Raw genomic sequence first — 17,699 nt, forward strand, 5'->3', positions numbered from 1 at the left:
GTGTGCTCCACTTCATCAGAAAGAGCTGGCAATGTGACCCTTCCTTGGGCAAAGTTTTATCACTCTCCCTCTGCCTGACTCTCCTGCTGGAGAGGGATCACAGGGTATTCTCTGCCTTGCCATTTCTGGATGCTTGTTTTTCAACACAGATGTTTCGAGAAACCTGTCATCTCTGTTTTCCATTCTTGAGAGTGGATGAGTCTCTGAATTGAAAAGCACTCTGATTTTGTACTGTCTTCTCAGTTGTTATTTCTGTAAAGACTTTGTTTATTTGGGAAAGGTTTTGGTATGTGAATGTGCTCACACCCTAAAATGTTACAATAAACCAAACATACAGGCACTACAAAATGCAAGTTCTAAGTCGTCATGATTAATAGTAGCTGTCCTCTCCAAATTTGCAGTCTGATATCTTTAAACAGCCTTTTCTGTGAAAAACATGCATTTGGGCATTGAGCATGTTAATAATAGAGACTGTGTGTTTTTTAGAATACAAAAAAGCTCGCCAAGAGATAAAAAAGAAATCGTCTGACACACTGAAGCTGCAGAAGAAAGCCAAGAAAGGTAACTTGCTTCATACTTAATGCTGTTTAAACCCTTCTGTGCTGTGCTCCTTAACAATGATTGAGCAGCAATAGGATTTTCTATTGTAATAATGTGATCCCCTGTAATGTATTTCTGGTACCTACTTGAACACCAGGGTACAATTACTATGTGTCACTTAAATCATACTCTGAAGCTGCTATCTAACATTCTTAAACAAAAGCCTTAAAGCTGTTTGTACAAAGTCGGTCACGTTTTAGAACAGAGGGCTTGCTGCTCGCTGATTCCTGTTAGGAACACTGACACTGTAACAGGACTTGTGCAGATACCTGCAGAATTTTCCAGAGTCCTGTTGGAATAATATAAAAACAATCCATTATGGAAATGTTCTGTAACTACTAACCTTTCTCACTATTCTCTCTTTCTACTACCTGTATTCCTCAGAGCGTGAGGTGGCATGGTTGTTGTCAGGGGCAGGGCACTTGGCAACCGTAGAAAACCAAAGATGAGTAAGAAAAGAAAGGAAGTTCTCCACTAAGGCAGGCCAGCATCTGAATCTCTTGCTTCTGTTGCTCTCCCACCACCATCTTGTCACAGGTGTTTCATTGTCATGTTAATGGAAATGTGCATCACTGATAGCTGCACCGTTGCTGTCACTAAGGGTTTTACATGGCCGAGTGCAAACCCCTCCAAGCTTTGGGAAGATGATATGGAACTTGTACAGAAACAGACTTTGTGGTTACCCTTCTGTGGTGGTTCGAAAGGAAAGGCTCTGCTTTCCCTCCCCCACTGAGAAAGAGACCACGGCTAAACACGTGCGCCAGGCCCCCCAGTCGGAGAAATGAGAGTATATTTTACAAGGAAACAGATTCTGTGTAACACAACAAATACAGGTATTTTACAATATATACAGGAATATACAGCCAATGAACTCAACCAGAAACCAGACCCCCCACAGAGGGGGCTTCCCCCTGTGCCCCCCTTCACCCCCTACCTCCCTTCTCCCCCAAAGAGGTAGAAGAAGAGACGAGGATGGTTAGCAGGACAGGGGAAGAAGTGGACAGGCCTGTTACAGGGAGCGAGTTAGTTCTTATCTCTTGGCAAGAAGCCCAGAAACAGATCCAGCTGAAAGTGACAGCGAAGGAAGGAAGGAAGACAGAGAGAAAGTTCCCAGCTCCCCCGGGTCCAATCTGACCTCCCACAATCCTTGGCCAATGAAATTCGTTTAGAATACCAAAATATTTTACAAACATTTAGCCAGTGTGCCCCTTAAAGGCACAGTGTCAAACGGCCACACCTTCCTAGCACTAGGCTCTTATCAGCCATGCAGGAAGTGCGCTTTGAGTAGCTCTCAGCCCGCAGGTTGCAACTTTCTCTCCTGCCACTGGACAAACAAAATAAATGCTGGAGTGGGGAATTTCTTGAACTTCTAAATGGTATAAATGTTATCCAGAACAGGTGAGCTGTCTCTAACTGTCTGTCCTAATAGGTAAATCAATAGTTTCACATGTGGAAAGTTGTGTGACAGAAAAACCGCACTTGAATTTTAGCTGACTTCAGACAAAGGATGAGGGAGAGAGAGAGGAAGCCAGCAAGAGGAAGCTTAGCTCAGTAGGCCCTGTGTGTCTGTCTGTGGAAAAGTATAGTGTTTTGAATCAGAGTGTTCATCTTTAGGAAAATAGATTTATTTTGTGTGTGTGTGTGTGGTAAGGTTGTGGTTTTGGCTAATGTGTAAACGTGTGTCTTGTGTGATAAATTGTCTGAATTCAGACCAACAGCTTTAGACAATCTGTGATACTTGTTCCATTTCTTTTTCTTTCTTCCCCCTTCTCTGGTCTCATCATTTCTTGTCCCCATGACAACCCCTCAGTGCATGGTAGGTGAGAGCTGAGAAAAACATGTCAGTGATCTTGGAAGAAGAAACCATTTCTTGAACCTGTTTCTATGAATTGACAGCTGTCTGGCTCCATCTCCCTTTTATCATGTTTCTGAGTATTGAATAAATCAATCTGCAGTCTTGGAGGAGGAGACAGCATTCTCTTCTCAGGAGGAAGAAATAGAAACACTTAAAGCCTTTTGGAGGAGAACCCCACTGTCCCCATACTGCAGATGCCACTGTAGGTGTCTGCCAGCCGTGGTTAAAGCAGACGGACTTTCTCCTTGGATTTTCTGGGTTCCTCTCTCCCTCCCCAGTATGTGTGCCATGTCTAGTGATGAGGGTCAGCACACTGGTGTCTTGTCCTCCTTCAGGATTAAACATCTTTGAGGCCTCATTTTACTATATTTTTATAGCAGCCATGCAATGATTGAAGACTACTTTCTTTTTTTTTCAAATGGCATTCCCTTGGTGAATGTTACTGTTATGACATGCTTTTGGAGTTGGCACTGAACCTGCTGCCTTCCTCTGCTGTCAGAACTGCTGTCACACATGTGGTGTTTGCGTCCTGAGCACAACACAGCAATGGGACTGAGGTGGGGTTAAACCTGGTCACAGGAAGGATGCATATGGGGAAGGTGGAGGCAATGAAGGTTCTCAGGTAGCCAGCACAGGGGGAAAGGAGAAGCTGCAATATTTTGAGGAGCTAAGAGTTGCTCTTTTGGCCCCTGGGGAGGAGAGGTGCAGCGAGGTGCTGAGGCTCATACAGAAGTGAGAATGAATGCCCAAAACTGTTAGCCCTAGTGGTTCCCAGCATGAGTGGGTGGAGGTTCAGGGGAAGTTCACCCTGTCTTCTTGCAAGTTAGCTATAGTGCTTAAATACAGAAGGGAAAAAAGCGACAGATGCCTTTTCCTCTCTTTGCCTTGCTGATCCCTACCTCGAAGGAGTAAAGCATTGGTCTGAATGCAGTGTCAAATGTTGTTACAAAAAATTTGTGTATACCCACCTTGACAGATGTGTTTAGTGTGCTGTGTGGTGAAGTACATTGCTCTTTCTGTCACTGAGAGTTTAAAAAAAAAAATCAAGAAGGAGTTTATTTATGAAATGATAAAGCTGCAGAAATGTCTCTGGTTTAGGTCACAAATGAGATTACAAGCAGGGGAAATTTGGGTGAAATTGTCCTGGCAGGCATGTGGCTGAATGCATGAATGTCTTACTGTGTCTTGAACTATTCCTGGTTTCCTGTTGCTCAGACCTTGTTTTGTTTTGTTCTGTTCTTCCTCAAGCAGGACCTGACCCTTTGATTTTTCTGTAAAGTTACTGACTCACCTATGGGAACCCTAAACCAACCAATTCATTCCCTTCCTAGTGCTTGTAAGGATATTTTTGAATAACCTTGCAGTCATCTATGGGCAAGATGTTTGCTGAATTCTTAATTTGCTTAAGTATTGTGCATGCTACTAAAAAGTCCTTCAAGATTTTTTTTCTGCTGTGACTGGATGGGAAAGTGGTTTTCTTCTACTTTGAGCAGCGTCACCTCTAGGAACCCAAATGTAACTCTCTACTTTTCTCATTAGCGTCACAGCGGTGGTGTCCTGTCTCCGTGCCACATCAGGCTGCAGAGGCTCCCTCTTATAGACAGTGGCTGCAGCATGCATAGCAGCTCCTTGCCTGCAGCCCAAAGGCATTTGGGAGAAAGGACCATGGGCTGTGTGGCTTGTCCTGGCACTCCACCTTAGTGCTGAGAGGCTGAATACATTGGGGTTTGCCTGTCCTCTGGCTTGTACGTGGTCTGTTTGTTCTGGTTCCATGCAGCCAAGTTGAAAGTTCAGGCTGGGCTTTTAAGATCATTTATTAGAAACTGTTTGCAGTGTTAGGTGTGTTAATTATATAATAAAGGTGTTCCCAAAGCTTGAGATGATGGTGAAAACTCTAAGCTTTCCAAACAAAAGAAAAAAGATGTTGGGGTCCTTTTTGGAAGTTTGCTGGTAAATGACATGTCTGTGTACAAAGGAAGGGATTGCATTTTAAAAGACCTTAACAGGGTCTTTTTTTGTTGTCTTGGACTATAAAAATGAAATGTAAGTATATGTAGTTAAATAGAATCCTGGTGCATTTCTCCTAGATTCATGCAGTCCCTGAAGGGTGTCAGGGTGACCTTCAAGTTGCATCCTTATGCCCTTGTTCCCAAGTGGAACAGGCCCACAGGGCATTTTGCCCACCTCAGCATTGAAACTTAGCTCATCTGAACAGGTGAAGCTAAGTGAAGTGCATGGGATTGCACCCATCTTCCTAATGGTTGTTTGTTTTTACACAAGCATTGGACATCAGAAGTCAGCCCAGCTAACCTGAGTCAGCAGAATAATTATGCGTGTATTTAAAGTAAATTCCATGTTTAGGTTTCTGCTGAGTCAAGGCCTTTTAAGTGGATCATAGCTGCTAGAAGCTGTTGATGCTATATTGAATTTGGAGGAGAGACAGCAGCTGTGGCTCTGCATGTAACCATTTTGGAAGGTTAACAAAATGCATGACTCTTAGTTTGAAAAAAAGGCCTGGAGTAACTAACTCGAAAGAACTGAATGTGTATTTAAAATCAGCAGTGCATGATGGCTTTATTTTCTGTGGTTTATCTTGGCTATTAATGATTAACTAGACGGGTTTGCCTGTGATGTGACTGGTAGGTTTCATTTTCAGGTTCTTCATGGCATGTGACACTGGGTGTGAACTTCGAGGAACATGTTTAAATCCAGGCAGATTTGTGAAAAGGTGTTCTGTGTAATCCTTCCAGTAATACAATGCTCATTAATGTCAAATGTGAGTTTTCTCCCTAAGCTGTTCACAGAAGCTTCTGCAGAGTGGCCTTAACGTGCAGCACAACATTTCTTCTTGTGTCTCATCAGCATTGAGTATTCAAACTCTATTTTTGAGGATGCAGGAGTTTTGGAACTATTCTTGACTTTTAATAAAGTTGAGAGAGTGGAGCATGGATTATTTTACTGTAATACTGCCAAAAGTGTTTTTTCTTCCCCTCTTCCTGCTTAGCCAAAATGACCTGTTTGTGTTTCAGAGCCTTTGCAGTTGTTTTTGTGTCACACTCTGGTCTTTGAAACTGTAATATTGTTACACTGCTCTCAAGGATGATTGCACAAACCCTGTGACTCTTAACTGAAAAGCCTAAACCTCATTGATATAATTATAACCAAAGAACATCTCACTTCTTGAAGCAAATGCTGACTTTCTCATGCAAGTACTCTGCACTCTTTCTGCTTGGCACATAGGCTGTCTGGAGTGGCAGGCTGGGGAGGGAGGCCAGACCCTTTCTCCACAAAGAGATATCTGTATTTCTCTAAATTAATCAAGTGTGGCATGATGACTGAAATAAGAGCCAGGAGTCACTGTGGAGTCAGTGCAGTGCAGCTCAGGAGGGAAGCTAAGGAGGGAAGCTGTATCTGTTGAAGGAGAAAAATCCTGCATGATGAGGCCATGGTGCCTGTGGGGGTTTTTTGGTGATCCCGCCCCCCGTTTCTCTCCCAGACACACACTCTCTGCAAGTTTATTACGTAATAAGCTCCACTTCATAAAAATTCATTGAAGACATGTTGCAAAATCAGTGACTGGAGATATCTCTTTATTTTCATTGCTTGAGTTTTGAATGCCTCTCGATAGTTCCCCTCTTTTTGACAGCAAGCCAAGTTTACATATATCACGGTTAATCTTTTTTATGTTCTTCCACATTGCAGCAGTAATTAGTTTTTCATTTAATTAACAATCTGTTAATGTAATTGCAGTAGAGAACATCAAAAAGTGCTGTGGTTACTAATGCTGCACCCGCCTGGAGTTTTGCAAGTTTGCGTTCCCTCTTTGCTGCGAGGGGATGAGCTTTGTGCCACTTCTTCAGCTTGAGCAAGAGTTTGGCAGCTGTCTGTGTAGTGCACTTTCTCTGAAGCACAAGTTAACATGTTCTCACCTAGGAATATGCAAGCTGAACAGAGCTCCTAAGCTGGTTTAAGTCTCTTAAAATAAAACTGTGGTAAATAACTGGGAGTTTAATTTGCGACAGCTCATCACGAAGCAAATGGAAGAAGTCAAAATAGTCTAGTCCGCACTGCTCGCTCTCTTGGCACTGATGATGATGTCTGAACTCTAGGAATGATGGAATACCAGTTTGACTTTTTTTATTTTCCTTTCTGTGTCAATTTTGTGTCCTGCAATTTCTCACCATGCGCACCTGCCTGACAGCTGAGGCTCTGGGTAAGTCTGTGCCATGCTGTAACCCTGGTGGCTGGTTTATTGTAGCCCTTGCTGTGGCCTCTTTATGGTGTCTGGTCTCCACTAACTGCCTAGACTTTAATTTCTAATGAAACTAAAATACTGCCTAATCTTAATAAACAAACCATCTTCTGATTTGTTTTCTTTTGGCATCTAATTGGAACACTGTAAAAGAAGAAAATCAGTTATTACAGATATTTTAGAAAGGGATTAACATGGACTAATGAATCACATCACAGTTGGGAGAGAAGTTAAATGGAATAGACATGTCATCGAGGTGGTGTTCAAATAATTGAATATCTTAATTGTTAATATGACTTTTAAAGTCTAGAGCTTCAAGTCCTTACTGTTGTTCTTTGTAAACCTGTGATCCAAGTCCCCCTTCTTTCTGAAAATCGCATGCACCTTTCCTAACCGATAGCTAAGAAGTCACTCTATTTAACGTCATGCTGGAGAAGGGGTGGAAATCAGCATCACAGTTGTCTCCTCTTCTGCTGCCTGATCACATCTCAAATGTGTTTAAATTGAAGTGTTGTTTCAGTTGTGTTGCAGATTTAAAGTAGCTACCTTGAGATGATCTTGTGAACGAAATGCAGTGTTTCTGAATTTGAGAGAAATAATCATACCTCCACTTGTAGGAGTAATGATGTAGGTGCTGTCCTTTGGAGAAGCCTATATTGATTAGATAGGAGACTCTCAACTGAGTCACCTCTGCTGGGCTCCTGGAGCTGGGAAATGTGCCTGCTGCTTGTCCCCTGGGTTTTTTTGTGTTGTTTTCTGATTTGTAATTGAATCTGGAGATTTCCTTTGGTAGCTCGGAACTTTTCTTTTAAGACTTGGCTTAGCACTTTTGAACTTCAGTGACTGATGCAGATCTCTAGTAGCCACCAGAAAGATTCAGAGCTGATTGCTGAAGGGGTCTGAAGTTAACACCAGCAATGAGTTTTTTCCACCTTTCTATAATGGTTGCAGAATGCTTCTGTTCTCAGCCTAGATCCATAGTAGTTTATTTGTTGGATTTCTGTGCAGGACTTACAGGGGTTTCTTGTCCTGGCAGCTGAAGCAGGTATGCTCTTGTAAAGAAGGTGGTTTGGGAATGAAAGACTTGGGGCTTGCTTTGGTTTGTACATAGAGGTGTGCTTTGCACTGTTTCATACAGTGTAAATTCTGCCACTCTGTACTGTCCAGTATTGAATATTCAGGATCTGTGCAGACACATGAAAAAGTGCAAGGGAGCACTCTTTAAGTGAAAATGTGTAAAATAATAATTCAACCAATACTTTTTTCATTACTTTGTCAGTAACAGTAATAGCTTTGCAGTCAGACTTACACTGAGAATGATTAAAAGTCCTTCTCTTTTGTTGCTGACAGCTTTGCTGGTTTGTATTATAAAACACAGGTATGAAATGGGTTTGAAAGTTAGATTTACCTTTTTCCTTCTCTCTAATATGCTTCCTTAACCATTGTTCAAAAAGAACTCTAGCAATTTAAGAAGCTGCATGAGGCTTCCAGCCAAGATTCACACAGGGCATTGTAAAACTGAGGTTTTGATGCACGTTGATCCTGTATGCTCTTGCACATCATGGTAATGATGTGAGCCACCTGCTCTGAAGGCATATTAAGACTGTTCCTGGAGTAGCAGTCGATTCATATTAATATTTCTGAGAAGGAATTCATGTCTCTGCAGTTCCTGAGCTGTTACTTGCTTGTGTCAAGCCACAGGTCCTCAGGCCATTTGAGCATGATGCTATTGTTGAAGTCAATCCGTGACTTCCAGTCTTGCATTTCTGCTCCTCTCCAGAACACCAAAGCTCCACGTTGAGAAAAGCTGGATTTTAATTTCTGCTCTGTTTCCAGGTTGTTGACTCATTCTTGTGAGTGCAACAGGACATGCTCTGCAGAACCATCCCTACACCACATTGTTGTCTGGTTGCAGGCCAGAGACCCATGACTATATTTGATGCTTTTGACCATTGCTAATGCTGACTGCTTTGGTGGGTCATTCATACCTGTCTGCAGCTGGGATAGCAGTGTTCTTCCCAGGTGCAGTTTCACAACTGCTTCATGATGAGGCTTTTCTGGAACTATTTTCTGTCATTATGATAGTTGTGTTGGTTTGGAAATATATCCAAATGGATAACCTAAAGACCAGGGAATGTGGGCTGGAGAGAATAATCAGTTGCTGATGTTCTTTATGAAAATGTGCTTCATGTCTACAGCAAAAATAGCACAATCAGAGCTCGTTGTCAGAGATGCCACAGGCAAGTGACCTTCCGCTCCTAACTGAAAGTGGAAAAGAACTGCATTGCTCTCCAGTGGTCTGTATTCTCTTCTGAGAGAAGTAGTAGATTCAAACTAGTGGAGACACAAGATGAGTGAGGAGCAGTTTGCCTTCACATCCTCTCTGTCCTCTAGGTTTAGGAGTGCTGTTGAGGACTGTGTTTTGCTCCGCTTAGCGAATGAAACCGGTTAAATGGGGCAGAGATCCTGTCTCTCAGATTCCTGAGCTGAGTGTCATGAGAGGCAGATGGCAATTCAGGGAGTGTGCCTGATTTCAAAAGACTTGCTAGATTGATACCTGCTTTATGGAGCTTTCAAAGGATGTTAATAATGCTTTCCTGCTCCTAAAAGATGAGCTGCAAGGCAACCTCAGGAGAGAACTGTATTGATACCATGTAAACAGTTGACTTCAGCCAAAGGATTCACCTAAGCTTGTTTCCTGCTCTGAATTATACCCCAGACAGCTTGTGTGTTTTTATGGACTATGTAAGTGACCAACAGTCATAGCATAAAAGCGTGTTCATGAAAGTAGCAGTGGGGAGATGGAATGTCTGTTAATGTCCTGACTCACTTAAAGAAATAGCATAGAAACTTCATAGAATGGTTTGGGTTGGAAGGAACCTTAAAAGTTAGAGTTCCAACCTCCCTGCCATGGACAGGGACACCTTCCACTACACTGGATTGCTCAAAGCCTCATCCAATCTGATCCTGAATGTTTACAGGGAGGGGGCATCCACAACCTCTCTGGGTACGCTGTTCCAGTGTCTCACCACCCTCACAGTGAAGATGATCTTTACATCTAATGTCTTTCAGTTGAAAGCCATCCCCCCTCATCCTGTCGCTATATAGGATACATACTTCATAGAGGTACAGAGAATGTTGGAGAGCCATGCAGTTTTACATGCCCTTCTGCTGAAGGGTTAAACTACACAGCTTGAACATTATCCTGATAACTTTCTTGAATTGAGTAACACATGTGTAAATGATTTTTTTTGCCTCTCTTTTGGGGGGCTCTTGTTGCTCTGATTGAAGATGTGGTGCTCTGTGAGGCCCACATAAATGACCAAAGTCCACTATAACTGACCCCACTTTATCAGTGGAGTCCAGTTGCTTTCTAAGTGTGTCTCTTCTCACTGCATAGGCAATGCATTTAACAAGGATTTGCTGTGTTAAGTGCAGTGTCCTATGGAGTAGTTGCACATTTACAGCAGTTCTCCAATTATGTGTGTGATGTAGTTTGGAACTAATATATTTTGCATTTAGTACCTCCACAGTAGTGAGCCAGTATCCAGGTTTGAACAACAGGAGATTGTTTCACTTATTCTAATCTCCAGACAGTTCTGCAGATAAGGGGTCTGAGCAATAAGGCAAGTCTCATTTTCATAAGGAATTTGAAAGAACATCTCCAGAGCAGTATATAATGTTTAATTGCTGCATCTGATACCAAAGAAGAGTATGGGGAACGGCTTGGCATGTATAGGGTGATCTTCAAGCAGTTTATCTCCTGAGGATAACAAACTAGAAGGCTTAGGACCTTCGGGAAGTTACCCAAAACTCTTCTATAACTTCTTTCTGGCAGATGCTGATTTTGAGAGAAGAAACAAGTGGCTAAAACTTCAGAATCTGTTACTGCTGAAGTTACTTACTTCCAAAACAGTTTTATTATCACATTACACCAGTCAGCCTGATCTACAGGGTGTTCCTGTTGGCAGTTTGGTACTCAGCTGGCCTTTACAGTGGCCATGACGGTGTTGCACTGCATGTGATTGTTGGAGGATCCATTGCAGAGCTCTGCTTGTGGGTGTCTGTGCAGTTTTATCTGGCCTGTGTCTGACTGTGCAGAGGAGATTTGGATCTATCCAGTCTGTAATGCCGCTAAGCCAGCCTGATGCTCTTTTCTTGCATCACTGCCCTCTTTCCTGTGGCTCTGGCTGTGCAGTGGAGCTGATGATTTCACCTAGCTCAGGAGTACTGAAGAAGTACCTGTGATGATAAGGCACAGATTTTGCTTTGTAACTCTGACCTTGAGTCATCTACATTGTCTACTACAGACATCGAGAGATTTTTTGATTCCCCTCTCCTGCAGCTTTTAGTCCCCCATGCAGAAAGGTTAGGGCCCATCAAAATTAATTTTGAGTAGCTGCTTGTGACTCACCCACCATCTTTCTGGTATTTAGCATCAGCAGCATGGGTATGTATCTGGATACTGAATTTGCATGTGATGGTGTTTCTGGGAGATGGAGATATATTTACTCAACGGAGGTTCTTTAATCTGCATGAAAATGTCTTGCAACTGCAACATTATTGGCTCAGTAATAGTCTGGCTAAGCAGCAGCTCTTCATTCCTAGAGGAATACATTTTTGACATGATGCAGAGTAAGCAGCTGGTGCAGAAGAAAGCCCTGTCACAGAAAATTTTAGTATTATGAGTTGATTATAATTAACACAGTGAAACTTTTAGACTGCAAAACATTGGAATTTTATTTCTTTTAATTTCCATAGACAAATACTGGACATTAATGTGTTATTAATATATATTTGAGATGTTGATAGGCTGAGGTTTTTTGGTGTGGACCTTGGAATGAAGAAAACTGGTTTAAAAATTGCTTGTGTAGAATACTTGAACCTGGTGGTCCAATGATCAGTAACATATCCTTAATTCCATCTCCTATAGGAGATTCATTCACTCATTTAGTGACTCCACAGAGTTGTTATTAGGACCTTGGTAAGTGCAAAAGTAGGAAGGAAGAGGGTATACCTGCAGTTAGTGATTAGTACTCTCCCAGTCAGTAAGAGGCTGGTTTTCAGCAAGGATGTTCTGAAGGGTTTCTACATCTAACACTTTGAGAATGCCCTTGGTGAAATGCTGTCTTTGTCTTGTTCAAACCTTTTGAATTGATCTGGATTTCTGTTCTTTTTCAAAGGGGAACAAACAAATGCTATGAAAGGCTTGGTTTAATTGGGGAGAAAGCCCTTCCTATCTGAATTAAGGGAAATTGCTGGTTGAGATTTGAATCACAAAAGTATAATCCAGCGGCAGTGCTGGCAGAAGATAAGGTCTCGATCTACGGAGATCCACAGCCTTGACAAAATGTACTCTTGGTTGTTTCCTGCATACAGGAAGGGGTGACATTCAGCCCCAGTTGGATAGTGCTTTACAAGATGTGAATGACAAGTACCTGCTGCTTGAAGAAACCGAGAAGCAAGCTGTCCGGAAAGCTCTGATCGAGGAGCGTGGCCGATTCTGTACTTTCATCTCGATGCTGCGACCTGTGATAGTAAGAGCTCTCTTTTGAGTTGGTACAACTGAAAAACTCAAATAGTGGCCAAAAGTCTCTAAAAAGACTAGTTCACTATGTCTTAGGGATACATTTCTATACCCCAGAGTCAACATCTATCTCTGCCTGGGATGTGACCCCTGGGAATTGGGACCTTCTTGTAGGCACTTTGAGCAATTCAGCAACCAAAGACATGGGAAAACAAAGGACACAGAGACTTAAGAGGGCTTTAGTTCCTTATGCATACCAACCTGCGACATTGCCAATGCCATTTTTTCTACTGCTTTTTTTCTTAACATCACATTTTAATATAAATCTTCCTTACTCCTACTCCAGCGCTAGGACTGATAAATGTTTCAAGACCTCCCCTGTGCATATAATGACATTATCTGACAGATTGCAGGCTGCTTTCTTGCCGTTTTCTGGCAGCTCTTTTCCTCCCACAATGACAGCTTTTTCAGTTCATTGAAAAGATTTGAGTGTATTTTCATCATCTCAGGTTGTCTGAAGCCCGTCAATGAATCATTTGTGGGTTTGTGAAAGCATGATGCAATTCTGAAGGGTCTCCTTTGTACTGGGAAAATGTTTCTAGTGCTTGTTTACAAAGAGCATCACTCTCAACAGAAAGCAGTAGTTGACGAAGTAGGGAGGTGATGGCTGAGCAGGAGGAGGCGAGCACCAGACCAAGCACCTGGATGGAATTACTATGGTAGCTAAGGCATTACTGTGGTAACTTACAGTGTAGGAATCAGGTATCTGAGTTAGCTGTTGATGCTAGCCAGAAATGAGTCATAGATGTATTAGTCCTCTGTACTTACATAGTGCCTTTATCTGAAAACTTCCAAAAACTAGCAAAATGTATGAGTTTAAGCCCTTCAGGACACATTAGTGAGTGTGCACAGAAGAGTTAAATGTCTGCCACATGCAGCAAAAATTACACTCTTTTGAAGATGTCTCAAGAAGAAGGCTGAGATGTATTTATCTCTTTGAGATAAAATGTTTCTGGACCCCAGAATTCAGAGTAATGTTAAAGTAGTTATAAAACTCCAAATTAATATTTTCAGCCATATTTCATAAGTGATTGCTTAATGGACATAAAATGAGCAGCTCTGCTGGGCACACCCACAGTCATCACCAAAAAGAGGAAGGTTGTGTGTTGTGTTATGGGTCTGACATTTAAAGCCAAGGCTGTGATTAGCCCTGCTCTTCTGGCTTTTCAGGAGGAAGAAATATCCATGCTAGGAGAAATAACCCATTTACAAACCATATCAGATGACCTGAAAAGTCTCACCATGGATCCGCACAAATTGCCGTCTTCAAGTGAACAGGTTGGCTCCTGTTGCCTGCATGCAAAACGTTTGTATTTGTAGCTTATACCAGTTTTCCTTTTGCATTATGAGGAATCCTGGCTACCAACATTTAGTGTTTTGTAGATGCTTCACTGCAGCAAAGTAGTTTTTAACATAAGGAGTTGAAAAAATTCAAGTACCAACTCGGTGCTTCTGAAGGATATGGAGACCAATGTGACGTGGTAGCAGTAACACTTGGAAGTATATGAAGATGCCCAGTTTCTGCAAACAGTACATGAGGGACGTCATCCCCTCACTTTAAATTTGAATCTCCCTCTTTGTGTGGTTGCAAGATTGCTGGGATTAGATAGCTTGATGTAGTCTAATGTTGGATCATTTTTGCCATGCTGTCTTTGAAATGCATAGGAAAATGTGTATCATTGAATGACTCCAAACACGACCCTTTGCCTCAGCCCTGCTGTGTGAATGCAGTTTCCTCATACATAGAAGTGCAAAGGAGGGAAGTTCTGCTGTAGCTGAATATTAGATCTTTGATTCTTTTTTTTTTTTTTAAATTGCAACAGTTTAAAAACTCTGTCTGTAATACTTTTCTTACCAAAAACTACCCACATAACAAACAAACAAAACCCAAACCAAAGCAGCTTGCAGCATGCACAAAGTAAATCTCCACTTCACTTTGTAAAGATTTTTTTCACTCAGATCTGAACTCCCCTCTGTGATAGCAGCCCTAAGGTTGAAGTATAATAGTTCCTGGAAGACCAAGAGTGAAGGTGATTCTCCTGTGTAAAATACACAGTGTAATTCTGGAAGAGAACAAGCCTAGTCAGTTGACACTGAGAGTCCATAGTGGTAACAAATGTTGTATGACAAACAGATGATTTGAGTTAGTGGGGGAGGAAAAGATTTCCATATCCTTGATGCTATTGATTATCTTTCACCAGGTAATTTTAGATCTGAAAGGTTCTGATTACAGCTGGTCTTACCAGACCCCTCCATCTTCTCCCAGTACTACCATGTCCAGGAAATCTAGTGTTTGCAGGTAAGTAGACTGGTATTATTTAATTTTAACCTATCTGGGGGCAAAGGGAGGCAGGTTCAGACTATGGTATGGATTTGTATGCATACTTAAATAACTGCTAATAAAGCCAATCCTTCACGGTCTTTATCTGTTTAAGTGTGTGACTGGGAATATTAAAAAGGATGGGCATGACTGAACAACTTTTGAACTCAAGGCAGCTTGAAGATGCTTTTGATTCAGTTCTCCTAAATCCATTTCAGATCAAAGAGCAGACTGTAGTGATCTAAGCTCTGAGACTGTTCATTCGTAATTTCCTTTTCTGTTTTTCATGTGATGACTTTTTAGATTATTCTAAGTAGCTGTTACTAATCAGTAAGTTAAACTGTTTGAAAAGGAAAAACATCCTTGGCAATTGCCCTACCAGTCTGGTAGATGGAAATGCTTCTTTGATACAAGTTTTTTTGACTGTTTAATGCTGTCTATTGATGTCCTGAAATACGTCGAAACACTGGATTCTGTCTATGCTTCCTCCATAAAAACTGTTTTCTCTCATAAAACAGTTTATTAGCATGTTGCCCCCACAACCCTGGTGTCTACATTTACTCATTCCTTTGACTGAAAAGGAAGATATCCTGCTGTGTATGCTGCTCAACACCTGTGTAGCTGCTCTTGAATGATTACCCTTTAGTGTGCTTCATGGATAATGTACGAGAAGTCCCCTGTGTATGGGCAAAGTTACCTACGTGTAACTCTTGCACGTCGGAGCAAGTGAACATGAGTTCTATGTATCTACTTGCCTCTGCATGCAGATATATATAAAAAAATCCTTGCAGTGCTTTTATATATATATGTGAAAACATGCATATTTAGAGCAATGAGCACAGGCTTAAAGATGCAATATCCTGAAGCTGTAAAAGAAAATGGCAAAAATCCATCATCCGTGCCTAATCAGCCTCATCTTTGCTTGTGGAACAGCCTGTATGGCAACACACTGTTGTGTATAGGTAAAATAAGGCAGAGCTCCACTTCCCCTGCTCCAAGCTGACTTGTACACCTTGTTACATGTCAGCAGGTGGTGCAGACCTCACCTGTGTATCCTTTAGAGCTATCCCTTCAGCTAGTTGATGGGCCCCTGCCACCAAAGGTAGAAGGCTGCCTTCAAATTGATCCATCCTGCTCAGCCACCCCAGCAGGGAACTCCAAAGGCATTGTGGCTGGTGTGTCATCGCTGTCATTCAGGGATAGGGGAAATTAAGAATCAGTCTCCTTGGTTGAAAAATCAGGGGTTTGGTGGGGTTTTCTTCATGGTTATTAATTTGGGATGTTTAATTCTCTGATTATCTGTCTTGAAGTTACTTTCTTACTAAAACTACACACTCCAAGGCTTGACTTGCCATCACAAGTTGTTTTTTTTCTGGTAGAAAGCCTTCATGTGAGTGAAATGTGTCTTAGGTACTCCAAAGTATGGGGCTTTGGTGGTGCTTTCAAAAGCCTCACATTTGGCCTACTGTAATGGCATGCCTAGAGGCAGACGTCTGGATGAACTGTGATGCCTTTCAATCCCATGCTAGAGATCCCATTGAAAGTTCAGGCCATGATACGAGAGCAACAAGGTGTAAGTCAGGAACAGGAGAGAGCTGTTAGCAGGTGGGCTTTGTGCACACACTAGAGAGGACATAGTGATACCTTCATCCCTAACCTGACTGTGGACTCTGAGTGGTTACAGAACTTGATCATTTGCATGAAATTGGAGGTAAAATGCCATTTTCTGTCTGGTCACAATGGATACTGCACCTGCTTATGATTCTTGACTGATATATATGTGCAAATATATATATTGAAATTTAATTTCTCAGTATTTTTTCTTTTCCGGTTTATGCTGCCTGTTGCTAGAGATGTGGAATGTTAATTGTACTGTATATGGGTCTCTCCCCACCTCGCCCTTGTGTCTTTTCCTCTCCCCTTTCCTTTCTTTGTCCTTTTGTCTCTCACAGCAGTCTGAACAGCGTTAACAGTAGTGATTCCCGGTCCAGTGGCTCGCACTCGCACTCACCTAGTTCACACTATCGCTATCGCAGCTCCAATCTGCCTCAGCAGGCACCCATGAGGCTGTCCAGTGTGTCCTCCCATGATTCTGGATTCATGTCCCAGGATGCTTTCCAGTCCAAATCGCCATCCCCCATGCCACCAGAAGCACCTAACCAGGTACGTGCAAGCATGAGAACTAAAACCTGAGGGTGAGCTGGATTCTGTAACTTGGCTCACCTTCACAAAAAGCATCTAGTGTGATTCTTGTGGTGCCTTGGAGTCAGGTTAAACACTGAGGGTAAGGTTTGTCTCACTGCTCTTCATCCATCTAAAAGCTGGGCTTCTAGCTGGAGGGTTTTACCCTGCTTGTGCAGTTAGAACTGAAGAAAGAGATGAGTCACTCTCAGGGGATGTGTTTATATTTTTCACTCTGAGCCTGAAGGGAGCCTAGATGCCTACATTTCAGATGCATACATATGTGAGAGTAAGAAGTCCCACCTTACAGAAAGGAATAATAGTCACTTTACCTACTGAGGTTAACAGTTAGCATCCTGCACAGATGGCAAGTTGTTAAGGTCTGGTGGCTGTTTGCTGTGTAATGGACAAAGATTGGTGCCGGAGGAGACGTCTGACAGCCTAAGTACTGATACTGGTAGTTTCGGTATCAGGGAGAAAATTTTTGTTCCTCCCCTGCAAAGGACCTGGAATCCTCAAAGTGCCATTAGCAGTATCATACAAAATTGGTTTTGCAGTCTTTTATTCCATCCCTTGCTGTGGATAGGCTTGTTGACTCTCAATTGAGCACCCTGCAGAAACTACGTTTCTGCATGAAAAAGAGAAGTATTTTTTAATTCCTTATGGGGCTCATAAGAAATGAGTGTTTGTGTTGTCACATATAACAGTGTCCTGAACCCAGCCAAACTGAAAGGATTTTGCTATAAATCTAAGCCAACTTTTCCAGAGGATTTTTGGTCTGCAGAAGTCAGTTGCTGCTCTATCTGTTCATGGCATCATTCCTATAAAAACCAACTGGCCACCTGCAGGAAGAGGTTTGCATGCCTCTCTAGCTTATATCTTCTAGCACCTGAATTGTCTTTTC

General features: G+C 42.1%; 1 protein-coding gene across 12 annotated transcripts in view; it reads left to right on the plus strand.

Moving 5' to 3' along the window:
• The window catches only part of MTSS1 (MTSS I-BAR domain containing 1), a 118,232-nt gene that overhangs the window by 86,637 nt on the left and 13,896 nt on the right, over positions 1–17,699 (plus strand). For 6 of the 12 annotated variants that reach the window (XM_054167343.1, XM_054167348.1, XM_054167345.1 and 3 more), the window contains exons 6-11: positions 487–561; positions 6,657–6,668; positions 12,087–12,244; positions 13,465–13,572; positions 14,496–14,593; positions 16,567–16,777. In XM_054167343.1, the coding sequence (XP_054023318.1) occupies positions 487–561; positions 6,657–6,668; positions 12,087–12,244; positions 13,465–13,572; positions 14,496–14,593; positions 16,567–16,777 (662 nt within the window). The remainder of the gene's footprint in view (positions 1–486; positions 562–6,656; positions 6,669–12,086; positions 12,245–13,464; positions 13,573–14,495; positions 14,594–16,566; positions 16,778–17,699) is intronic. The other 6 variants (XM_054167346.1, XM_009910650.2, XM_009910653.2 and 3 more) reach the window with 2 other exon arrangements.

The sequence above is a fragment of the Dryobates pubescens genome, chromosome 14, assembly GCF_014839835.1.
Source record: "Dryobates pubescens isolate bDryPub1 chromosome 14, bDryPub1.pri, whole genome shotgun sequence".
Taxonomy (NCBI): domain Eukaryota; kingdom Metazoa; phylum Chordata; class Aves; order Piciformes; family Picidae; genus Dryobates; species Dryobates pubescens.